The sequence below is a fragment of the Pangasianodon hypophthalmus genome, chromosome 1 (genome assembly GCF_027358585.1).
Source record: "Pangasianodon hypophthalmus isolate fPanHyp1 chromosome 1, fPanHyp1.pri, whole genome shotgun sequence".
Taxonomy (NCBI): Eukaryota; Metazoa; Chordata; class Actinopteri; order Siluriformes; family Pangasiidae; genus Pangasianodon; species Pangasianodon hypophthalmus.
In genome coordinates this window covers 16,629,896-16,656,417 of record NC_069710.1, presented here as the reverse complement: position 1 = coordinate 16,656,417, position 26,522 = coordinate 16,629,896, and the positions used below count along the sequence as shown (strand labels likewise).

At 40.8% G+C, this 26,522-nt stretch overlaps 1 protein-coding gene across 1 annotated transcript in view; it reads right to left on the bottom strand.

Moving 5' to 3' along the window:
- ascc3 (activating signal cointegrator 1 complex subunit 3) overlaps positions 1 to 26,522 on the bottom strand; it is a 148,885-nt gene that overhangs the window by 18,489 nt on the left and 103,874 nt on the right. Inside the window, exons 15-34 of the mRNA XM_026926265.3 lie at positions 21,400 to 21,591; positions 21,036 to 21,260; positions 20,207 to 20,326; positions 19,820 to 19,984; positions 18,388 to 18,474; positions 18,070 to 18,246; positions 15,744 to 15,969; positions 14,859 to 15,013; positions 12,256 to 12,354; positions 10,513 to 10,681; positions 10,119 to 10,339; positions 8,508 to 8,593; positions 8,222 to 8,388; positions 7,874 to 8,019; positions 7,059 to 7,179; positions 6,386 to 6,528; positions 3,432 to 3,569; positions 3,076 to 3,196; positions 2,858 to 2,990; positions 2,645 to 2,770 (exon numbers count right to left, since the gene is read on the bottom strand). Coding sequence (XP_026782066.3) covers positions 2,645 to 2,770; positions 2,858 to 2,990; positions 3,076 to 3,196; positions 3,432 to 3,569; positions 6,386 to 6,528; positions 7,059 to 7,179; positions 7,874 to 8,019; positions 8,222 to 8,388; positions 8,508 to 8,593; positions 10,119 to 10,339; positions 10,513 to 10,681; positions 12,256 to 12,354; positions 14,859 to 15,013; positions 15,744 to 15,969; positions 18,070 to 18,246; positions 18,388 to 18,474; positions 19,820 to 19,984; positions 20,207 to 20,326; positions 21,036 to 21,260; positions 21,400 to 21,591 — 3,017 coding nt within the window. The remainder of the gene's footprint in view (positions 1 to 2,644; positions 2,771 to 2,857; positions 2,991 to 3,075; positions 3,197 to 3,431; positions 3,570 to 6,385; positions 6,529 to 7,058; positions 7,180 to 7,873; positions 8,020 to 8,221; positions 8,389 to 8,507; positions 8,594 to 10,118; positions 10,340 to 10,512; positions 10,682 to 12,255; positions 12,355 to 14,858; positions 15,014 to 15,743; positions 15,970 to 18,069; positions 18,247 to 18,387; positions 18,475 to 19,819; positions 19,985 to 20,206; positions 20,327 to 21,035; positions 21,261 to 21,399; positions 21,592 to 26,522) is intronic.

The following is a 26,522-nucleotide window of genomic DNA, read 5'->3' as shown; positions in this document are numbered from 1 at the left end:
AGGAAATAAGTGCAAGAAATGCGCTATAGGTACTAAAGTTACCTAAAGTTAACAGATTACGTCAGCACATAGAACACGCAAAATACAATTCAAGTTAAATAAAACAGCTTAGGTGGAACGTAGCTGCTCATATTATGCTATAGCATGAGCTCGGACAGTGCTCACTACACCACTAAGGGCACGGTTCTTCCTAAATGTTTAATGTGGTCTGACAGGCGTGCAAATGCCAGCACTGTGGAATGTTCTGGAATCGTCATTGACAATTCACAGCAGATGTCTATGTCGCCCTATATGACCTCTGCAGCCAGGGATGGGTTTGTGTGTGTGTGCATGTATGATGTTTTAGATCATGGTTCGTGATGTCAGAGTGAACTATGGGGTGGACTTGGCTCTATGCGCTGGCAGGAGGTTGCCATGGCAACGCAATCAGTAATAAGTCAGAGTGAAGATGTTCCCTTGTCTCTGGTGCCATTTCAACCACACAGCAAAAATCTGATAACGTGCTACAACCAACAAGCAATTAATCGCTCAATCAAGTCATTACCTGTTACATTGGTTTTACTCTAGAGCTGTGATTTGGTTACAGATTATATGCTTCATGCAATGACTGTATATATAAGTGGACAACATGGCACCATTTACTTCCATTGTGTGGTTTTGAAGCCGTGGGAGTTGCCATCTTGTGAAAATTGGAGCCAGAGACTGTGTAGAAGACATGGCCAGTCGGACAATGGTTCCCCATCTCGCAGACCCATGCTGGTGATGAACACTACTTGCTCGTGTCGGGATATTACTTGAAGTATACCTTAATATGGCGCATCGGCTAACTCAAGTGGCTAGTACAGCATTAATAATTAATAAATAAAAGGTCTTAGCTAAATTGTATTTGTATAATTTTCACAAGTACATTCATAGGAACTGAAAATATACTAGCAGACAGCAGTCAATATTTACATTCAACACAACTGATGCGGCAAATTATCCATCTGAATGGAAAAGTGCGCTCTCATGCTCTGCTCATCCTGCTGGTGGAGATCGTTTAAAAATGAGGGACTGGTTAACCTTACCAAGCTATCAATAAATTCAGTAAATCAATAAATAAACAATCAATAAATTGTTATGACATTTAGCTGGTGTTGGCTGTGTTTTTGTTAGTATCAGTATAACAAGCTACAGCTTAGACATCAAAATTAGCATCATACAAAGAGAAACTGCAAAGAAGTTGCAAAGAACGTAAACATACACTCACGGAGCACTTTATTAGGAACACCTGTACAGCTACCCATTTATGCAATTATCGGCCAATTGTATGGCAGCAGGTAATGTTCACATCAACCATCAGAATGGCGAAAAAAAAGTGATCTCAGTTATTTTCATAACTGTATTTCTATAACTATTGATCTCTTGGGATTTTCATGCACAACAGTCTCTAGAGTTTACTCAGAATGGTGCAATAAAGAAAAAACATCCAGTGAACAGCAGGTCTGCGAATGGAAACGCGTTGCTGATGAGAGAGGTCAACGGAGAATGGTCAGACTGGTGCCAGCTGACGGAAAGGCTACAGTAACTCAGATAACCACTCTGTACAATTACAACAAAAAAGCATCTCAGAACGTACAACATGTCAAACCCTGAGGCAGATGGGCTACAACAGCAGAAGACTACATCAGGTTCCACTTCTGTCAGCCAGGAACACAAAGCTGAGGCTGCAGTGGGCACAGGTTCACCAAAACTGTTTTGTTTTTTTTTTTTACATAGAAACGGTTTTATGTTTTTTTTTTTTTTTTTTTTTTTTTTTAAACATTAAAAACATAGCCTATGATGCATCACAATTTCTGCTAAGGCACACAGATGGGACTTCATGGACCCAATCTGCCTTGTGTCAACAGTCCAGGCTGGTGGAAGTAGTGTAATGGTGTGGGGAATGGTTTCTTGGCACAGTTTGGGCCGTTAATACCAATCAATCATCGCTTGAATGTCATAGCCTATTTGAGTATTGTTGCTGACCATGTGGATCCCTTCATGGCCACAATTTACCCGTCTTCTAATGGCTACTTCCAGCATGATAATGCACCATGTCACAAAGCAGAAGTCGTCGCAAACTGGTTTCATGAACATGACAATGAGTTCAGTGTTCTTCAGTGGTCTTCCCAGTCACCGGATCTAAATCTAATAGAACACATTTGGGATGTGGTAGAACGGGAAATATGAAGCATGAAAGTGCACCTGAAAAATCTGCAGGACTTGCGTAATGCAATCATGTCAACATGGACCAGAATCTCAAAAGAATGTATCCAACATCTTGTAAAATCCATGCCATGAAGAATTGAGGCTGTTTTGAGAGCAAAGTGGGGCCCTACCCAGTATTAGTATAGTGTTCCTAATAATGTGCTCAGTGAGTGTATATACAGTATACAGTTACTGGCTTGGTATCACTACTAGCTGTCTCCATATGCAGAAACAAGAGTTCAGGCTAAAATTTTAAATGTTATCTAATGTGATTATTACCTACACCGTTACGAGAACAAGCATTTGTGTAGTTCACAATGTATTTTGTATTTTCTGGATTTAAACAGGTTGTGACAGCAGATAGAATACAAGAAATCCAGCGTATGGCAGAGAAATGGACTAAATCAGTACATACCTGGGGTTCATGACCAGCCGGCGGAAGAAGTAGGTCCAGGTGATGTAATCCATGGCATCCTGCTTGGAAGCAATAGTTCCTGCAGCTACCTCTGCATTCAAGTGATCAGCCAGAACACCAAGCAAGCTACAAAAGGATGATGGCATATATCAACATTAAATGAAACTTTCTCAATGATTATAATAAAAAAAATATTGCGCTCGTTACACTAACCTGGACTCGACAGGGAAGGGCTCATAGAGGAACTTCTTGTAGAAATCTTTCTTGATGTCATGTACAAGGATGACCGCTTTGCCCTGGTCATCAAATTGCGGTCTACCTGCCCTCCCCATCATCTGTAGAACATCTGCAGAAGCAATGACACACAGGAGGTCCAGTACATCTGTGTGTTAGCAGCAACACAGGCATACAAACCCAGGAGCAGTTGTTACCTGTAATTGGGTAATCCACATAACGGTGTGTTTTCCCATCATAGTACTCCGTTCCTTTCACAATCACCAAATGGGCTGGAAAATTCACACCCCAGGCCAGTGTACTAGTGGCGATTAACACCTTCAAGAGAGAGTTAAACCATTAAGAAGTGCTTTGATACAACACAATAGTACTTTTCATTCTATGCTGAATAAAACACCTGAAACAACAGATGTCAATGTTGTTATAGACAGTTGTTCCTTTAAAATGGTGCTTTGGAGAGGTAAAGGCTCTGGTGCTCATAGGCTTTTGTACATTTACCTAATCACATTGGCACACAACCGGTGAAAACAACTGAGGTGCCTTGTGAAAGTACCTGAATCTTGCAGTTGACGAACAGCTCTTCCACAGTCTTCCTGTCTCTCTCGTGCAGACCAGCGTGATGCAAACCAATGCCAAAGGCAAGGGTCAGCTTGAGATTTGAATCCCTCACTGTGGCAATGATATCTGTCATCTAAACCAAAGAACAGACAATTATCACAAATCAGAAAAATAACAGTCTCAAACATTATAGTAAACCTTATCAGCACTGCAGTCCACAAGGAAATAAGTCATTAGGGAAGAAAGAGAAGATATGAGAGGACAGCACAGTGGTCTATAGAGTAGAATTTAGACTTACAAAAATATTTGTATTATATTATTGATATGTAATTCTGATTAGCTGGGATCTGACTTGCCTCCAAAATATAACAGGTTTACACCAATCAGTGACTGACCGTAAGAAAACACTGGTCTCAGATCATCACCTTCATAAATAAATCTCCAAAACCCATAGCTTCTCAAATATTTTCTAATTTTAATCATGACTTTTACTCCTAGCTTTGACATACCAGACAAATATACTAATTTCCCAGTGAAGAAAAAATCAATAAATACCCAATTGTCAAACTTCTTTTGTGAATCCTGTCCTCTGGGCCTCTAAAATGCTCTGAGTCCCAGTAAATGTGTTCATTCTGTCCCCTTGTGATGACACAATCAGTTAACCTCTGTGATTATGTTACTGAGCCTCTACCTACAGATCTCATGAATAATTCATAAAACCTTGCAGTTTGATGTGTCACTGCGTCACAAGGTAGAGATAAGATTACAAACGGACAAAAGCAGTTTCCGTAAATTGTATTACATACATTAATATAAAACTATATATATAAATAGCTGTATTTGATCATAAAAGCTGAGTATCTGATGAGATAGAAAAGAAGATGTGGAGAACAGTGGAGAGAGAGAGAGTGATATGGATGGATGGATGGATAATGGGTGAGCCGGTAGAGGAAGAGGCAGGGGGACCCCTGCTGGGAGACAGACAGCTTGCGCCAGCCGCCTGTCACTCAAACAGCAGGATCTCCAGCCGCTATACGGCCCAGTGCAGAGCTGCCACAGCGGGGTGCAGCATATATCACTGGAACACACACACACACACACACACACGCACACACACACACACACACAGCTCAGGCAGCGTGCTGCTTCTTGGCTGAGGCTTTTTTTACGTTACTATAGATATCCTGATTCTTAGGTCTTTATGTATTTGACAATGCTGCTCACGCAGATTCACCCAATCCAATATTTTTGTGGTTATTCTTTATTTTGAACCACAACCACCATAATACTTATTTAGTCTTATTCAAAACCTGCAATGCTACATTGTTGGTAGTGTCCATTCTTACATTTGCTACTCTGTCCTTCCTCAGACCTTGGAAGATATTCATCACATTCAAGGAAAATATCTGCTAATACGGTCAAACGTCCCTGTGTTCTATTCCTGCTTGAGCTTTTAAAAGGAAGCAGAATTGTACTCATAATAAAGCTTTATAGGGTGACTCGTCTTTTACACTGTAGGAGTTAGAGAATGGACACACACACAGTTGGCAGCACACCACCCTTGTAAATGCTGCAATGTCTCACACATAGACGGCAACTGAAATAGTGTATTGAATCAGCCAGTTGTCACTTGTCATTTTGTTGTTTGACATGAAAATATTCACATATTACAGAAAAAAAAAACAAAAGCAGTCCAGAGATAGAGAATTCAATATAACCAACTGAAGTTCAGAGAAAAGAGGAAAACACAAAAAGGCTCCTTGTTTGCCACATTGTTTAACAAGATCCTGGTTTCAACGAAAAATACGTCTTTTATAACATCAGCAGGTAAGCATGAAGAAAAGAGCAGTATGCTTAGACAACAGTTAATTAGGTACTGCACACATTTATTGGCCATTTTATCAGGTACACCTACCATATATGGGCACTCTGTAATGACTTGTTGCTATGCAGTGTGCTATCCCATCCTGACACTGTCCATCAATGGAACCACCACAAAACCACTGCTGATCAGATAATATTTGTGTAGTGGACCATTCTCAGCACTGCAGTGACACTGACATAGTAATATGTTAGTGAGATCTGCAGTGGCACAGTGTCACTGCAACACTCGCAGATCGCCAACCAAAAATATCCAGACAGCAGCTGTTCTGTGGGTTACAGTCTCTCACTCTACACCCACAAGGTTAACTAACAAAGTAGGTGTGGCTAATGAAATCGCCAGTAAGATAATACAGTGCTAAAAATAATTCTAGCATCACATACTTTAGTGTGCATGCTGTAACTTTAAACACACTAATAATCAAACACACATAAACCCAACTGTATGAGGGTATGTGAGGATGTTTACGAGTTCGTACGTGGCTGAGCATATCACAGACATCTCGCCAGAAGTTGCTTCCCTGTTTTGTCTGCGAGAGGCTGATTGCTAGAAGACCAGTGCAACATTTTTCCAACAGGTCTATAATTGAGTGCTATGACAATATTAGCATACATTTGTACTCAGAGACCCAAAGAAGCTGTTTGCTCACATCTCAAGCAGATCCAAAAGTATGCACAAGAAATTTACTTGGAGATGACACCAGCTTTTCTCAGCTAATGTCGGTCTGAGCTGACTATGTAATCATAGTAAAACCACAGCTTTAGGAAAACACAAGGAACTTCCATCATATCTAGCCTCAGGAGATCAGGGATGGAGAAATGAGGGTTTAGTAAGCAGAGGAAGACATTATGTGATGAAAAAAGTAAAGTAAAAAGAATTGAGAAGCTGAGGTAGGGCTGTCCTTTTTTTGTCAGTGGACCTCCTTATATTTAATGTGTACATTACCTTTGCAGAACGTTTAATGATGTCAGTAATGGGTAAAAGGGTTTATGGAACACAGTGAAGCTCATATGGTAAAGTCTTTCCTTTAAGAACAGTCCCACTTTAGTACTACAGATCATTCTGACCTCTCTCTCATCCTGGTGTAACCACTGTTTCGGGTCATCCTCTGTAGCCAAAAAGGCGATCAGGTCGAGCGCAGTGAGACGCGTCTGCCGTCGAGATGACACAAATATCAGGACAGGCTTGGCAGGGGAATGGCTGCGGATGGCTAAAGAGGACAAATTTATAGTTGAAAGGATGAGTGTGTGTGTGTGTGTGTGTGTGGCACATTACATCACAGTAACAGTGATTAGAAACAAACCTGATACTGCTTTTCCCTTCATTGTCTGGCCAATTTGGTCATCTGTCAATTTCCCACTCACCAGCCAGCTCTCCCCTATCATACAACAGCTACCAACCAAGGAGGGTGACATTCCTCTACAATATGTGAAGCCAACCGCTGCCAATATTTTGAGCTTCTGCTCATGCAATTGGAGGAAAGTGCTATCTACTCTCTTCTGCATACATGAGCTTACAGATGCCCTTGATTGGCTAGCGTCACTGTGATTGACAGGGGAGAGAGAGTATGCCAATTTTTGCTCCCATGGCTCCTGGCCATGGATGTCTGTGACATCACTGGGATTCAAACTTGCGATCTCCTAATGATAGGGCAATCACTTTTCTGCACCACTCAGGAGCTCTAAAGCTGATATTGCTTTTTGTTTGTGTGTGGCAGTTAGAAGGACTGCTGTACTGTACCTTGAAAGGTGGGTTTGTTCATGCTGGCCATGCGAGGACAGTAGTGCTGCCCAGGGAAGCCTTGTATGTGTACCTCCAATGGGACTGGACGAACCGAAGGCCGGAAATTAAACAATCCCACCTGAGGGAGTGACAGAGAGAGAGAGACAGAGAGAGAGAGAGAGAGAGAGAGAGAGAATGAAAGAGAGAAAGAAGAGAGATGGAGTGAGCAGCTGGCTGTGTGCCTGACCGTGTGGCCCATCTGGGTAATTACAGCTCGTCATTGTCTCCTGTCCCAGAGCCCTGCTCTCCCACAAGTGGCACAGGCCTGGGTGCGTGTGCGCACATATTTAAAGGGCTGGATAATGGATTGGTCAGGTAATGCTGTGACCCAGTCCAAACAGCAGCAGGCAGATTTATAGAGAGCCTTTGCCCCCCTCCTGCCACTAACTGTCAAACAACGTTTACATAACTACTGCTGCCTGCCCTGGCTCACCCAGAGTCCTGATACATTAGGTCGTGAATTCAGAAATGCACACACAAGTGCCTGCATGCACACACAGGTTGTGGTGGAAGCTGGACAAGAACAACAGTTTGAACACTATGGAGGGTTGCTAACACTATATTAACACTATGGAGTTGGAATGTCAATCAAAAACTATATAAAAAAACTACACAGATAAACAAGAACACTTAATAAAGAAACTTTCAGGCTTTCCTATTTTTACTAGTCTTGTGTGTTGGTAGAAAAAAAGGCAAAAATATGGCCATTTCATTAATGGATAGAGTGAAACAAAGGCAACGAATGGATGTGGTACTTGCTCTAGAGAGCTCACCTGTCCGATGCCCAGCCAGTCTGCGAGGTCTCGTGCGTTGGCGAGCGCTGTGGACAGCCCAACCACTCGCACAGGCTTGGAGGTGTGGGATGAGATGAAATTTGTCCTAGATACAATGACCTCCAGAACAGGCCCTCTGTCCTCCCCTATGCAAAAACAAGATGTACACTTACAAAAAATAAAGAAGCTGTGTGGGTTTGAAAAGTACCAGTATTAAGTCAAGTGCAAAAGTATCATAAATAAAATTCACAAACAGAACATTTTTATATTGATACTGAAACAGATTTTTTTTTATTACATTCTAAAAGCTATGGAGCAGAAGGTTGTGAGAACTCTGTGTGTATTTACCGAGCAGGTGGATTTCATCAATAATAAGGATGGCCACTTTCTGAACATAGCTGCGATTCTGCCAGCTGCGGCTGACTCCATCCCACTTCTCTGGAGTGGTGACAATCAAATCAGCCTGCGCTATGGCCCGCATGTCCGGTGTCACATCACCCGTCAGCTCTACCACCCTACAGAGAGGCACAGGAAGTAACAGAGATGAAAGAAAGAAAGAAAAAAAAAAAAAAAAAAAAAAAAAACCCCAGACCATCAGGTATTTTCGTCTATGGATAGCGGTCTCATAACTCACTTCCGCCCAAGCTTCTCCTCTATCCTGACTTTCCAGTCTTCAATCCTCTCCCTGACCAGTGCTTTCAGAGGAGCAATGTACACCACCTATAATGTAAAATATATATGGCAAAAGCATTGTGTCAGAACCGGCAATTTTCATGTATTATTATATACAGTATACATGATATCATGATATTTACACACCTTTTACCAGTTGAAATTTTTTGAACACCCTGTATTAGCATTTTTGGTTCAATTTCAAGAAATGGATTCAGGTTAAATAGTCTAGAATTAGACTAGTAAATGTAAAACTAGTAAAACCTTTTTATTGTAGTGGAAAAAAAAATTAGCGCTAACTGGAAAAGGCTGATGTCGATCACTCTGAGTAGGCACTTAAAGCACAAAATACACATCTTACACTTGATAATAACATTAATATAAATTCTAAGACGAATGAAGACTTGCTTATAACTTATATTCCTACAGTAACTGCTTTACCACACAAGTAAACCTGTCTTTAATAAAGCACTCATTTAGAGTCCCATTACAATCTGAAAGTGGACAGAGTGAAATACAAGGATTTAGATATTTGATGGAATAGTTGTTTAATAGTTTTATTAGTTTAATAGTTGCCAATCGCGGGTAAACTGTACTAAAACATAAACTCCATATGTTGAAAAACCTTTGACTGCCCATGCCTGCAGTAAGCTCCAGAATTACTGGCACCCTTGGTAAAGATAGGTTTAAAAAACATTAGGAACAATGAGTTTGTCCTGAAGTAGCTTAATCTCACCAGTGTTACTTTACTTTCTTAACACACTAAGACGAAAAATGTTCATCAACATTTCCCCATGACAAAAACTAAACGATAATTAAATAATAATAATAATAATAATAATAAATAATAATAATAATTTACCCTACTGCTCAAAGTATGTGATGAAACGTAATCACATTTTCCTCAATGAATAAAAACAAGAGATAACTGTCAGAAGCATTTGAATGACACTCATAAATAAATAAAGGCACTCACTTTGCAGTATTAGTATTTGCAAGTACAAGGGAATTAATTAGGGCACGCTGCACACTATTTGCTCACATTTTTTTCACTATTTGACACATGCGCTGTTAGACTCCAAACCTGTCTCTGCTTAGCTAAGTATATATTCTAACAATAAACCTTTGTGGCTAGAGAAAGCTGTCAGACTCATTACATGTTTGGCAATATTACCAACCATTTTGATTACACTGACATTATTCAAAAAGTTTTTTTTTTTTTTCTTCTTAGAATAAATTTACTTCAATCAAAGTAACCCATCACCAAAATGGGATGCTGTCTAACAACACTGATTGGCGTAAATCACACATTATCCTCAAGGATGGCTATAAGTAGAAGATTAACTTGACAATTAGCAAACAAGGTTGTTGTGACATTATTGGGATGTAAATCACGCATGTTTTGATGTATGTGTGCTATCTGGAAAGATCCCTTTCATATTTTCAGTGTGAGATTAATCCTTGGAGACATATTTCACAACCTTTTTCATCCGCCAATAATTCTGGCGCTGACACACTCAGAAACACAGACAGGTGTCAAATGAAAGGAATCAGCAGTACAGGAAACACAGACCTTTGCGGTAGGATACTTGTTGAAAACTCGGAAGATAGCCATCTCTGCTGCAATGGTTTTTCCTGAGCCGGTTGGTGCTCCGAGCAGCACGTTGGTGTCAGTGTGGTAGAGTGTGTGGAAGATTTGCGTCTGAATGGGATTGAAATGGGTGAACTTATATAGACTCTCATACTCCCTGTTGCCCAATGCGGTCACGGGCAGCGGCTGTAGGTCCAGGAGCTCTGTACAAACCCGTGTATAGAAGAACAAAATTATTCCAAACATTAATGATAAAAATAAACGCCAACGCTGGTGAACATAGAAATTTACTGTTAATATTTGTATGACTGCTCTCAAGTGCTTTACTCTATCAGTGTGTGCCATGTGTGTATCTCTGCATCTACAGGATACACACCTGTGTGTGGGGGGTGTCTTTCAGGTAGAATGAGGTGCTGGAAGTTGATGACACACACAGCTTCAGAGCCTAGCCAGCGGTCTGACACAGCACGGATGTAGTACTGTGATGGCATGGGCTCGAAGATCGGGATGGTGAACACCACCTGCTGAGGCTCGTCACTCACCACCTGAGAGAGGAAGAGAGACAGAGAAATGAGAACTGTATATGTAACTTCAGTGTTACATGTACTTTGGCTTTGAAAACATGGGTCGAATCATTAAGGTAAGACAATATTATTCTGCAATAACAATAATTACATAAAACTCTACTAAGAAATTAAAAATGAATTCCCCTCCCACCTATATATCATGCTATATAACTTTTCAATTGTCAGGAGTCCTCTACATTGACAGTCACTAAAATTAATATTCCAATGTTACAAAAAAATTGTACTTAAGCTTTAACAATTCAAATCAATTTCAATGCATTTTTAACTTGTATAGTGCTTGTAACAATAGATATCATCAAAAGACAGCTTTACAGAAATCCAGATGTAGATTTACTTCCCTAATGAGTAAGCCGGAGGTGGCAGTGGCAAGGAAAAACCCCCTGAGACAACATGAGGAAGAAACCTTGAGAGGAACCAGACCCAAAAGGGAACCTCTGCTAGGTGACACCGGATAGTGAGAATATAGATCATTAGAGTATCCTTGCATTTCATGTGTTTCACTGTACAGTATAATCACTGCCATTTTGAGGGCCAGATAGGGAACCGACCGCATCAATCTTACTGTGTCTGTGCTTCATTTTCAGATTTTCATGTATATATGAGATAACTATATTAGTAAAACGCACATTTGGTGTATTTTTTTCTGCCAGTTTAATGGAGTCAGAATTTTGGGGAGAAGTACATAAGGATCAGAGTCTACTGCTGCATTCGAGTAGCGGTCGTAAATTGTAATTCCAGACCTCCGACCAGGAAAAGCCAAAGAAAACGAAACTCGACAAGAGAAACCTTACAAGTTCCCCCGAGTTCAGGGAGAGGCATCAAATAAACATGGCTGCGCACAGCATCAGAAGTAAGCAAAGTAGCACTTCTTACCTTTAAATGAGTTATACACAAGTATTTGCTTTAGATCAGTCAACATACAGACACATTCGCTTGTTCAGTCTTTAACACTGACTGTACAGTTCACTGTTTTGAGGAGGAAAATATACATCACTCATCACAGTTAGCTGGCTAGCTGTTTGGTAACAAAAGACAAACATGGAGGCGTCCAGATTTTTTTCACCACTTTGCACCTCGAACGCACAGAGGACGAAAATGCCATCATTTGACTTCCATGTTAAGTCGAATGCAGCATATTTTAACAACTTTGTCGTACCATTACCATTTATTCTCTTCTGAAGTTATGTGAGTAATTTTAGCCATCTTTCACCACTAGCATGGTGTTATGCAGCAAAGACAGAAATCTGGTCCCAAATATGGTGACCACAAGAGAAAAATCATGTGATTGAAATGCTAGCATACAGCTGTAGTAAAAGAAAATAGTACGAAGAGCTCTGGAATAGGCATGGGACAGTCTTTATGATCATAGCAGCTGTTCATTGAAGGTACAAATCTACAGAACCCAAGTAAGATTTTAAACTGGGCAGAAGTGGCTCAGCTGATAGGTTTAAGTGTAAGTTACTTTTGGTAAAAGCATCTGCCAAATGAGTAAAGAGGAAAATATAAATGTAGATAACACTGTGAATACCTACCTGTTTCTTCTGAAGGAGGAAATACTCTGAGTGATAAATGTGGTCGTTGATGGGGTCCTCCACCCACAGCCACCACGGCTCTCCAACCGAGCCATGCACCTGAGGGACGGACACATAACGATAAGGAATGTCATTAGCTTTGGAAAAATCTCAGCAATATGACAGTATTCTTTGTTTCACTGGGAGCCAAGGCCACTTCTGCAGAAAGAGTTAGTGTGACTGTGTGTGTGCTGTCTTCCTGCACAGAAACCATGGGGCAGTTGTCGCTAATGAGAGCTGAGTGAAAACACTATGGAATACATAGATAACCCTGTAATGAGTTTGTGGATGACATCCATCCATTTGGGAAGAATTACAAGCCTCTGCAAAAACACTCTTATTAGAATCCCAGAGTACACGCAGCAAACGGAGTGCTTTGTGTCTGAAGAGGTTTGCAGAGCTGCTGTGTGTACGTTTGCACTGGGATCACCGCTAAGCTTGGGGTGTTCTGTTACAACTCTCCCAAGAGCCAAGCATGCACCGCTAATCGGACACAAGCGTTCATCTTCCTGATTCAGTCATCCCTTCTCAATGGTGCTACAAAGGCCTCCTATTCCATCTGGGGCTCGGCTAAAGCTCAGCACTAATCTGGTCCTAATCCTCTTCTGGGCCTTTCTATCAGTTCCTGCACTGAGACATTGTAAGTCATGTTGAAAATAAGCAGGTATGGCGATGGCATGGGGTTAAGTTTTGGTGATTGATTAGACAGATCCGGATTGCTTAATTTGAAAATATCAGTCCCCAATTTCAGCAGTCTGACTTGGACACCACTAGCAGTGTGCATATGCTTGTTTGGAAAATGTCAGAAGAGTCTAGTATCATGACACAAATCCACTTCCAAGTTAACAGACTGTATTCTCAGGGCGAAAATTAAAGATAGAAAATAAGATCTATGGCAGCACTATTAAGAGGTCTGCATGGGGTCAGATGGAAAGTTTGCGAGTGTGAAAAAGACTCAGGAGACTCTGAACTCACAGGAGAAGTGAAGTCCTGAGCAGCTGCTACTTAATGAAGTGTGTTTGTTTTCAAAAGCAACAGACTTGCTGCAGCGGGATTCACACATACGTCTGGTGTCGGCCAAAAGCAGAGAGTTCAGGCGTGCCACACAGACAGTTCAGATGCACATGCTGTTCGCTTCGAGTTGCTTTTGCAAATAAAGAACTACTATTATGACAGCCATGTCAACCATCAGCCGTTTCTGATTAATGGCCATTAGAAAAGGGAGTTAGAACTAAGTAAGAGAGAAGAACATTGAAGAAGTAAAAATTAAAGAGAGCAATGAAGCAAAAAGAAGCAATGTCCCAGTAAAATCAGAAATATAAATATGACGGGCGTTGCGTTATAGGAAAACAGTCAGTGAAGGCCTGGTGTAATGGCTTACATAAAAACACAATATACTTTTGTAAACTTTTATTGTTACATTTAATGTTGTGGAATATCCGCAATTTAACTGCTGTTATCACTTACGTTCAAGTAGCTATAAACAGTCATGCTGTCATCAGCCTCTCTTTTAACTCTCTTGAAGTTAATAAGACAAATAAGACACAGATTATCATGGTACTGAGAACCCGGAAAACACAAAGTACTCTGTCCTGAAGGCTTTGTTACAAAACAGTGACACCCGAGATTCTTTCTACAAATGTAAATAAACGTATCTTTACAGAAAGCTTTACTTTATCAAAGTATATATATATTTAAAATAATTCTTACGTTATTAGTCTTATATTATGTGATGCTTCCGCCACACAAGTCCCTAAAAATTTAGATGTTACTATAAACAATGATAATATATTAGAACAAGCACATTCAGCCACACTGTCATCTAATCTCCTGTAACACTTCCATTTCCAGGAGATGATCTCGTATTTGTGACACAGTGTCACATTAGTCTTTGTGGCACCATATGTTTTATTTTAGTTAAAAATCAATTATCGTGATAATATTTACCAATTATCGTGATAATATTACTGCTCACCCCAACAGTCAGAGAAAAAAAATAATTTAAAAAAAAGTAGAACCAAAGCTAATAAAGTGAATATAATAACTTTATTTTAATCAGAGCAGTATGATTTAACAGAGAAAGAGCCATCATGCTTGTGTGCTGCACTGGAGAGGCAGGAGAAATCAGACAGAGGGACTGAAGCAGGGCCCAGATGCTGGCCATCGAGTTGAAGAAAGCTTCTATAAGGTGGAGGAGTGAGACTGCAGCACAAGGAGGACACACGGGGTCCATCTGGGGCTCACTACCTCCCTCTCACCCTCCCCCTTATTCCCCCTCCTTCCCACTCCACAGAACAATAGCAGCAGGTTTCAGCCATTCAAGCCCCTGTGATCTTACACACAGGAGAGGAATGGACAGATTAAGCTTCTCTTAAGCTTCCCTAAGCCAGGATGTATGTGTGTGCGTGTGTACGCTTGTGTGTTCGCGTTTATACCTGCACCTCATTTCTAGTAATGCTTAAAATGTTTCAGCATTTTCTACCTGCATCTCTGTGGAATACAGTACACACGTCAAAGACAAAGGAGCCATTATTTTTCAACTGGGCTGTGGTTGCTATAGTTACCTGGTCATTCCACCTGAAGTCGGGGGTGATGGTGAGGCGCACGCGCAGGACGGTTCGTGTGATCGGCTGAATGGTAGCTTCCATCAGTATTGCAGGAATCTGGTGGACACACTGCTTTACCTTCAAGCCAATATTCACGTGGTGTAACATGTGACCTGCAGCCATAAACACACGGCAGCTCTTTAGGTCTTTCCCTTACACTTTATAATGCTTTTATTTGAAACAGCACAAGTCAGAAATGATCAATCACATGTTTAAGAGTGGTTTCACACTTGTCAACACTCAAGGATCACTGTTTTCACACAAACAAATTCCTCCTGAACCACAGATTGACTGGAATTTCATAAGACACTGCTTGCAAAGTGGGTGATAATAGGTTTGTAACACTTACTGTTTATTTACATTGTGATTATGTATTTAATTAGTGTTTCTTTTCATTTAGTCAACACTGGTCAACACTTCAGTCAAAGCTGCTTGCTTGACACAAAAATGATTCAGTGTTTTTTATGAGTCACTTCAGTTGAATGTCCTTTTTTTCCCCTCCATATATGCTCCAAAAAGGCATATGATTTTATCTGCAGACCATACAATGCCCCTCCCCAACACTGTGAAACAGAAAATAAAGTGATGAGCTGAACCAGTCACGCAATTTGATGCCCAGCCCTGGGAGTGAATCACTTTCACACATGGTGCTGGCCTAACCAGAGTTCACTTGAAGTGAATCCCAGAGCAGCATTTTCAAGTAAAGCTGTGATCATGTCTCAGACTGCACCTGTGTCCAAAAACAACTTTGATACTCACAAAAGCAGGGTTCAGGAGGAAAAAAAAGTGTGGGAAAAATCCCTAAGAGCACTCAGATCGTACAAAATCATTGAGCCCACTCACCTATCTCGTCTTTGCGCATATCTTTAAGCTTGTCCACAGTGAGATTCTTCTCCTCCAGCCTGGACAGCACAGTGGGAGGCAGCGTGGCAAACTGACGCAGGGGGTGTGCCCATCCCCACAGGCGCTTATCAATTACCTTACATAGATTGAGCAGCCTGTACGTCATGGCTGGCCAGCGCTTCCTCAGAGCGATCTCAAACAGAGCCCTCATGATACGTGCAGCATTCTAAACACAACACATAAACAACCACTTTACTACGTAAGGCAATTCTATAGATAAACCAACAATGTGCTGCATGGAGAGGTCAAAATAGGGGTTCTTGAACTTTTTCATGAAACTTTAAGTCTTTAGCAATCCAGTACACAACCACTTATGCCAAGCTGCTTATTGTTATGAGCCATGTTAGCCAGAAAGTTCATATCGATTATAAGAGGTGATCTATAAATAATGTGTATAGTCCAATAGAAAGTGTAATTAATATTTCTGGTCAAACTGACTGACCAGAATTTGCTTTGATCGACAGGCCAGACCAGCTGTTGTGTGTGTGTGTGTGTGTGTGTGTGTGTGGGTGGGCATGTGTGTTGGGGGTCCAGATGTTCATCCTCCACCAAACTCCTGCCTAAGCTTCCACCAAAAGTTTTTAGCATTTTCTAAAATGATAAGAACTTCAAACACTCAAAGGAAAGCCAGGTAGGATCTTTGGATAATCCTGGATAGTAATGTCACAGATTTTGAATTCAGAACAATCCTAAAATTTGTGTGATGTGCTTGCACTAATTCATCGGAGATGTTTTTTTGCTTTCTTTTTGTACAGTTTATAAGATTATTTAGAGTGAAGCTGTAAGAGAAAACTTGCACTCCCTTTTATTATCTGGATTTCTGCATAAAAAATGTGATCTGACAACCACAACTTAACATCTTTTTTAAGCATTCATGTTTGCTGTTGTTTTTTGAGAATCTCTACCCATGCCTATAATATGAAAACACTTAACAACAGAGGAAGATTATCAGAGAGGGGAAAAAACATGGAAGGACTGCTTGGGGCTGCTTTACTGTACCCGAGCAACTTGCAATTATTTACAAAATCATTACGGAAATATTTTCGACAGCGGTACGCATTTTGTGAGATGAGAAACAGCAAGCATTCCGTGAAATGAGGGCCAATACAGGAAGTTCCTATAATTCCACAGCATAAGAATTCAATTACCATTCCATCAATTACTCTGTGTATTCATTGTGCAGTAACATCTGTTGAAAAAGTCAAGGCACTGTCTATGTGTTAAACGTGACCGTCTATTTATTACTGTACATCACAACTCACATTCAGGAGCTATTTCATTCACTAATATAAATAGGGCTCAAGTTTTTGCTTTCAATTTTTTTCCCCCCACAAATTTATCTCTTGCCCATGTGGATGTGGGTGTAGTCACAGGCAGAAACATCAGGGAGGACCTGGATTTAAAATTAGATATGTTTTAGTCAACAGTGACGGCTTTTGCAGGATCCCCGGCTGTTCATCTGAAATCAGCCGAATTAGGAGCAAAGAGGGAATTTGCTTGAACTATTTCAACTATTCGGCCACATGGAACCAGTTACAGCAGAAAAGAGCTAGAGAGATGGCTTCAGCAGAGGATGTGAAGACATAGAATGGGAAGCAGACACAGTACACAAAGCTCTCTCAATCACTGTTAATGTATATTGTATTGTAAAGACAATAATAATAATAATAATAATACACTATTTTAACAGTTTGTGTACAACAGAACAATCTCATGACACAAATAAGTAAAGTCCCCGTCATTATAAATGATTTTTTATTTTTTTTTATTTATCCAATAAATATATAAATATTACTGCTTAAAACATTATTTTGACCAAAAATTGATAATGTTTATTCACTCATTCATGTTCAGTGACCCACTGTTCATAATCCATTCATTCATCTTCAGTAAAACACTGAACGCGAGGTGGAAATACTCCCTGGATGTAATGCCAGTCTTTCACAGGGCACTTATCTCCTGTAACTTTAAGAGATTATTACATGGATAATCCAGTGTTTTTCAGTCAGATTCACTTATCTTAGCTCCATTGTTCACATAAAGGCATCAATCAGATTACTGGGATGCATATAAATGTGAGAAATATGGGCTCCCAATAAAAGTAAAAACAGGAGTGATCAAAATAATATGCTCAAAACTGCCCCAGAAACTGTTTAGTTTTTACCAGAAATTTCAGGTATTCAAGGATGATATACTTCCCCATCCGTCCACATCTGCATGTATGTGTGTGTGTATGTGGGTGTGTGTGTGTGTGTGTGTGTGTTACCTGGGCCACGTAAGCCAAGTCGGAGATGAGGGAGAAGCTGTCCACCTCGCCGCGCCCGATGTAGGTCTGCAGCAGTATGTTGATCTTGCCGTAGCCGTTCTCTACTCCTCCAGCTGCTGGCAGTTCACAAAAGCTACACAGCAACTGCTCCAGTTCCTCCAGCTCCTCATCTCGCACCTGCACACAGCAAAAGGCCATTAGCCACAACGCTTTGCACACTTTCACGTGAGGGCACATAAGGCATGAGTGAAAGCTGTACTTCAGACACGTTCTCTTAAATCAAATCCCTCCAGCTATAAGTGCAATGTGGCCTCTTACCTTAACCTGCTCAAATTCCTCTGCTTTAGAGACAATGCTCAGAATGTCGGCTTCGGTTTTCTGAGCGTTGAACATCTCATTGAACGTCTGTGAAAACATTTATCATTTGGCATAATCATTTAAAAATAAATCCTTTTGCAATTCTAAACAAAACATGGTATCAATTCATACAAGTAATACAATGACATTAAAATATCACAAAACAAGTAGAATTCGATGCAACAAAGATGTCTCCACTGCCAACACATCTAGTCCTTATTGTTACTTTGATAATTGGTTCAAAATATACCCTTAAAATAGATTTCAAACAGGAAGAAAGCTATTAAAGAAAAAATATTCCATAGATTTGGCCTTACTTTGACCTTGTTTGGATCAAAAATTTTAAAATCTAATCAATTCACCTGCTGGTTACAATGATATCTCCATACAAAGCCTACAAACATTCAACCACTCGTTCTTGAGATAATGCACTAATAAGAATCTTGGACAGAAATCTTAGATGGACCAAAAAATGGACCACGAGTTCCTGAGCATACATGTATAAGTAACATCTCTGTAAGACAGCAAAGTCAAGTGTCTGAAATAGTTTTTCTTCAACAGCTTCCTTCCTTCCTTTTAAGGGTATTTCAGGCACATAAATTTGCATCAGGAAGGACTAGAATTGATGGAGGTGAAGGCATTCCCATCCATGACAGTGGAATTGAGTTCTACTTGCTTTCATTTTTTTAAAATTAATAAAGAAACAGCCACATGTTAGACATGTAACATAACCTTCTTCGATCCTTGATCTTTGATCATTTAAAAAAATAAAAAACCCTACATTCACACTGGCAAGCAACAAAGCAAGCATCTGAATTAAGATTTCCTCAACTCCATTAAAAATTAGGTATGACACAGTAAAGGGACAAATCAAAGTGACTGGCTCGAACGATTCCTCAGACCAATCCCATGGCTACTCACAACCTTAAGTTCCTATTAGTTCCCATTTACTGTTTGACACGCAAAAATGGAAGAAAATCTTATAACCGTTGCTTCTTCTTATCCTGTGATATATAACCTCTCATTATATGTGTATAAAAACATTACAAATAAAAATTAACGCTTGGAAGGAAGTAGCAGAGATTGCTGATGCCTTTGGTGAGTGTACTTCATCAACAAAGCTAGTATGAAGCCTAGCACATGATGTGAAGTCACACAACCAATTTTTTTACACTGATTAGTGCATTATTTATTTCCTGTTTAATTAGTATGCTTTAAAAGCTATATTATAGCTACTACCATTTCTCATTAGACCTTAAAAAACTGCTGGACAGTGCATGGCCACAAAGGACAACAGTACTGGCTGCTACAAGTGACACAAGAGACTTGTTGCCTGCTAGTGTGAACACAAGGTAAGGAGGATGTAGAGAAACAGCCCAATTTACCACTATACCTCAATTGTGTTATACTTTATGTAGTAGTGGCTGGCTGTTCTGCCAAGGTCTGTAGAAGCAAAATAACCAGTTCTCTCATCAAAACGGATCATCCGAGCTTTATCCAGCTTCCGCCCAGCTTCCACTACTAACTCTTTCCTGTAGAGCTCCAGCCCTGGATCCATCTATAAAGGAGTTAAAAGTGTTCATAAGTAAGAGGGATTCAAGTGGGAACTATTGTACAGAGAAATACAGCACCAACAGAGTCTTGGGACAACTCAGAATATAGTAAGTAAAATACAAAAAAGAGCAGACAGAAATGTCTCAAGGAGCTGCCACTTGATAAACAGGAAGAGAGGAGCATTGAGGTAGACCCAGATGAATCTGAGGAAGGTACTGATGTGTACCTGGTAGGCCTTGTGACTGATGCCGTAAGCAAGCGGATTCGCTCTCATTCGTACATAGAGGTAGGTGTAGCTCAACCACTTGACTGCTTCTTCAACGTTGGTCACAGTTCCCAAAGCCACCTGGTAGGAGGGGTAAAACAGAGTGGGGGCATACGCATAAGAAAATACTGATATGACAAGCAAGCATGGGATAGAAATGCATATTTACCAGCCAGTAAGATGCAGAGTAGAGACAGACACTTCATCTCTTTTGTGAAGGGAATGGCAGAGCGCTGTAGCTTATTGTTCAATTGCACCACCTGGTGGACATTTTTGATATTTCTAGCGCTTAGATATTTTATTGTTATTAGAAGATGCTGCCATCATGTGGGGAGATGAGGAACTTTTCTACAGAGATTAAGCTTTTACTTTTTCTATTCAACATCATTCAACTATTCAGGCATTACACACATCATGCAGCTGTGTACAGTGATATTCTGGGTGTATTCCTGTAGCCATAAACCTTTTAATTCCTGAATTTTGCACATATCGGGTCCAAGTTGATACTACTTATAGACTTGTTTTTAAACTACTGAGGTTTAGATTAAACCAATTTAATTCAAATAATCAGTCAAACGATCTAATAACTATAAGAGCCCCAATAATAGTCACTTATTGTGGGGAAAAAAAAACCCAAACAAACATGGATCCCCTGGCTATCCCCATGACTTGAGAACCACTGAATGAAACTTGATAATGGTTTGAGGTTCCTAGTTCTGAATCAAAATGGCCATCAGCTGATATCTAGTTGATTTTTTAAATTTGTTTATGGGAATGATTAGGCATGTACCTCAGCATTGAGATTATCAGCCAGGCTGGCATGGAACTGACTCTCGATGGGGTTCTGTTGTGTGAGGAGGGTGAGGTAGTGGCTCAGCTTGTCGTGTGAAGTGATGATGGTGCCCTCTCCATATTTATCAAATTGTGGACGGCCAGCACGTCCAAAAATCTGCATCACATCCAGGATGCCAAGATCCACCATGGTGCCCCTCTTCGCATCGTAGATCTGAGTACCCTATAGCACACAGAAACACACAGAACCTCATGTCAGAGAGAGAGAGAGAGAGAGAGAGAGAGAGAGAGAGAGAGAGATCCTGTCTGGATTTTTTTATATTTCAGTTGGCGCTTGGGCTAAATTCAGTGATATTTCTCACCTTAATGATGACTGCATGAGCAGGCAGGTTGACACCCCAGGCCAGAGTGGCTGTGCACACCAGGACCTTTAGGTAGCCTCTGGAGAACATGTTCTCCATGAGCGTACGGTCCTGCCTCAGCATCCCAGCATGGTGGATCCCAAATCCATCTGGAAACATCTCCCTCATCTGCTTATTCCGCGAGCGCTGCACCTGTAGAGTGCACAAACAGATTTATCCACTGATAGGTGAAGTAAATAACATTGATTATCTCATTACATTGGCACCTGTCAAGGGGTGGGATATATTAGGCAGCAAATGAACAGACAGTTTTCAAAGTTGGTGTGTTGATAGATCCTTACGCTTGCCCATTTTTCCTTCTGACTGACTTTGACAAGAGCCAAATTTTGATGGCTAGATGACTGGGTCAGACATCTCCAAAATGGCAGGTCTTGTGGGGTGTTCCTGGTATGCAGTTAGTACCTGTTAAAAGTGGTCCAAGGAAGAACAATCAGTGAACTGGCAACAGGGTCATGGGTGCCCGAGGCTCACTGATGCATGTGGGGAGAGAAGGCTAGCCCATCTGGTTCAATCTCACAGAAGACCTACTGTAGAACAACTTGCTGAACAAAAGTGTCAGAACGCAGAGTGCATCGCAGCTTGCTGCGTATGGGGCTGCATAGCCCCCTGTCCACCGCTGAAAGCGCCTACAATGGGAACGTGAACATCAGAACTGGACCATGGAGCAATGGAAGATGGTGGCCTGGTCTGATGAATCATGTTTTCTTTTACTTCATTTGGATGGCCAGGTGTGTGTGCGTCACTTACCTGGGGAAGAGATGGCATCAGGATGCACTATGGGAAGAAGGCAAGCTGGCGGAGGCAGTGTGATGCTCTGGGCAATGTTCTGCTGGGAAGCCTTGGGTCCTTGCATTCATGTGGATGTTACTTTGACACGTACCACCTACCTGAAAATTGTTGCAGACCAAGTACACCCCTTCATGGCAATGGTATTCCCTAATGGCAGTGGTCTCTTTCAGCAGGATAATGCGCCCTGACACACTGCAAAGTTGTTCAGGAATGGTCCGAGGAACATGACAGAGAGTTCAAGGTGTTGACTTGGCCTCCACATTTCACAGATCTCAATCCGATTGGGCAAACAAGTCCGATCTATGGAGGCCCCACACTGCAACTTATAGGACTTAAAGGATCTGCTGTTAACGTCTTGGTGCCAGATACCACAGCACACCTTCAGAGGTCTTGTGAAGTCTATGCCTCGACAGATCAGAGCTGTTTTGACGGCACAAGGCGGACCTACACAATATTAGACAGGTGTAAACATTTTATATAAAAAGATTTAGGACTGTACCTGAATAGTTTAAACCAACTATTAGACATCAAAGTGTGACAGAAACTGTATTAAATCTATTATTTTTAAAGTCGGCTATTGTTATTGTCACTACAAAACAAAAATAAAACTATAAAAATGAAACATAATGCAAAACATAACCACTTTAATTTATGGCTATAGATAATTTAATCATTAATGCATTAAAAGGTAACTGCTGTCACTATTCAGTCATGTTAGCTACTTATTCGAATACCCCCGAATTAGACAAGCCACTCAGCTCAAGGCAACATTTGTTGATATTGATAAAAAGAAATGCTGACATAAAAACCTTAACTGTACGTTTTTGTATGATTCTTTCCCCAGGTGTTGGGGGACCACACAGTACATTTCCACATCCAGTAGTAACATCACCAATGCTGCTTGTAACATGTTTATGTGCACCAATACCTAGCACATCCTCACACACAGGATGCATTAATCAGTGAGGTGATTGAGATGTGTTGTGTGTGTTGTGTTGACTGGCAGCATGAGTCATGACCTCTGCTGACAGTAATGGCCTCCCCATCAAAAGGTTTTATCTCTTTCTGCCTCACTCTAAATAGAGGTCAATGGCAACCAGGCCCCACTGGCTTTCCGAGAAAAAAAAAACTGCAGACAGAATCTCTTTCTCCTTCTTCATCAGCTCACACACAGAATACCAACTAACGCAGACCTATCAGAAGGCAATCTCGCTGCACTCACGTGTCCGTGTGCATTCATGCACCTAGTGTGTGTCTGTGTTTCCATGAGCCGCAACAAAAAAATCCTCTTTGTTATGTGTGGTGTTGCTTTAAGATTTTCTCCTCTCTGTCCTTTAATGAGGACTATTCCCTATTCCTCAAGGATATGTTCCTTCCTGATAATCAATGTGCTGATCCACCTTCAATCAAAAAGCTGTCTGTAATGAGCAGCTCTTTGCCAATGGGGAGTCAAGCATTTTATTTCTGCTTTTTAATGAAAGGTTCCAGGGTGCCATTCACACTATTTTCTCTCCTTTAAAGCTCTGACCTCTCGCAGATCACTGACTGTTGCTTCTGTTTTTAGCTTGTTAATTAATTGCTCCATTGTAAGATGTTTATCCTGGTTACAGATTCTCCTTTACTTTTGTTGCTTACTTGTTGGACCTTTTGTTTTCTAACAAGTTGGTCTCTCAGGACCTGTTTATCTGCCTGTGTCTTTATCCCAAGGCTCCTTCTTACAGCGTAATGAGGGTGCTTCATTCTGCTTTCAATTGGCCTTAGACACAGTCAGGGCACTGCAGAGAAGAACATAGCCAATGGGCATAAACACAGTGGGCCAATTCCAGCTCAGGAAAGCCAAGCTCATCCATACTCCAACTGCATGCCTTCCTTTCAGATGTGGAGATGCTACTGCAAGGCGAAAATAAACACCACTATTTAGATAAAAAACATATACAAAAATCTTAAATTTCATCTGGTTTGTGCCCTAAACGCAGACATACACTCCTGTACACATACACACCCGTCTCTCTCTGCACATTCATACAATTATATAATCAGCCAATCATGTGGTAGCAGCGCAATGCATACAATCATGCATATACAGGGCAAGAGCTCCAGTTAATGTTCACATCGAGCATCAGAATGGGGAATCAGAATTGATCATGGCATGGTTGTTGATACCAGATGGGCTGGTTAATTTTTAGGCCTTTTTGGGTTACACAGAATGGCGCAAAAAAATTAAAAACATCCAGTGAGCATCAGTTATGCAGGAGGAAACCCCTTGTTGATGAGAGAGGTGAGAGGAGAATGGCCAGACTGGTTCAAACTGGTAGGAAGGCTACAGTAACTCATGACTACTCTTTACAACCATGATGAGCAGAAAAGCATTTCAGAAAGCACAACACATTGAGGTCAATGGGCTACAACAGCAGACAACCAACTCAGGTTCCACTCCTATCAGGCAAGACCAGGAATCTGAGGGTACAATGGGCACAGGCTCACCAAAACAGCTGAAGATCAGAAAAATTGGCCTGATCTGATGAATCTCGATTTCTATTGTGACATGCAGATGGTAGAGTCAGAATTTGGCTTCAACAGCATGAATCCATGGAGCCAAACTGCCTTGTGTCAACCAATCAGGCTGCTGGTGGAAGTGTAATGGTGTGTGGAATATTTTCTTGGCACACACTAGGCTGCTTAATACTAATCGAGGATTGTTTGAATGCCACAGGCTCTCTGAATATTGTTGCTGACCATGTGCATCCCTTTTTGGACACAATTTACCCATTTTATTACAGCTACTTCAAGCATGATAATTTGCAGTCACAAAGCACAAGTTATCTCAAACTGTTAGAACAGGAGATTCACAGAATGAATGTGCAGCTGACAAATCCACAGCAATTACGTGATGTAATCATGCCAACATTGACCACAATCTCAAACGAATGTTTGCAACACCTTGTGGAATCCATGCCAAAAAGAATTGAGGCTGTTCTGAGAGCAAAGGGGGTCCTAATCAGAATTATTAAGGAATTCCTAATATTCCTAAGAGGCCGGTGAGTGTAGAGTAGGCATGAATAGGAGAATCTAGGCAGTTTCATATTCCTAACCTGGCCTACTGTGTTTGCACACAACCCTCTGTACATTTACATTTCCAACATAATCATTGACACTTTAACAAGTGCTTTGTAGTCTTTATCAAAAACATATTCTCATGCTAGTACAAACAGATCAGTCTAAAATATTATCAAGCTAGAATCAAGTTAGAGAGGAGTTAATACAACAAATTAGTACAGCAACAAAAACAGCACTAAATTATTATTATTATTATTATTTTAGAAAATCAGTGCTAATTTACATTACGTGTTTAGTGAAGAGGTCTTCCTTGTACAGTGTATGTATACATTGTACAAGGAAGACCTCTTCACTAAACACATACACTGTGTGCACAATTATTAGGCAAGTGAGTATTTTGACCATATCATCATTTTATCCATAATTTCCAACTCCAAGCTGTATAAACTTGAATGCTTATTGGAATTAATGCATATCAGGTGATAGTATTTGTTTGTATGGTGTAGGGTGTGGCCTAAGGAGATCAACACCCTATATCAAGGTGTGCATAATTATTAGGCAGATTCTTCTCCTCAGGAAAAATGGGCCAAAAAAGAGATTTAACTGACTCTGAAAAGTCAAAAATTGTAAAAAGTCTTTCACAGGGATGCAGCACTCTTGAAATATCTAAGATATTGGGGCGTGATCATAGAACCATCAAACGTTTTGTAGCAAATAGTCAACAGGGTCGCAAGAAACGTGTCGAGAAGACGCAAGTTAACCACCAAAGATTTGAGAAGAATCAAACATGAAGCTACCAGGAACCCATTATCCTCCAGTGCTGCCATATTCCACAACTGCAACCTACCTGGAGTGTCAAGAAGTATGAGGTGTTCAGTTCTCAGAGACATGGCCAAGGTAAGAAAAGCTGAAACCTGACCACCTCTGAACAAGACACATAAGTTGAAACGTTAAGAATGGGCCAAGAAATATCTGAAGACAGATTTTTCGAAGGTTTTGTGGACTGATGAGATGAGAGTGACTCTTGACGGACCAGATGGATGGGCCCGTGGTTGGATCAGTAACGGACACAGAGCTCCGCTTCGACTCAGACGCCAGCAAGGTGGAGGTGGGGTACTGGTATGGGCAGGTATTATTAAAGATGAACTAGTTGGACCTTTTTGGGTTGAAAATGGACTCAAAATCAACTCTCAGACCTACTGCCAATTTTTAGAAAA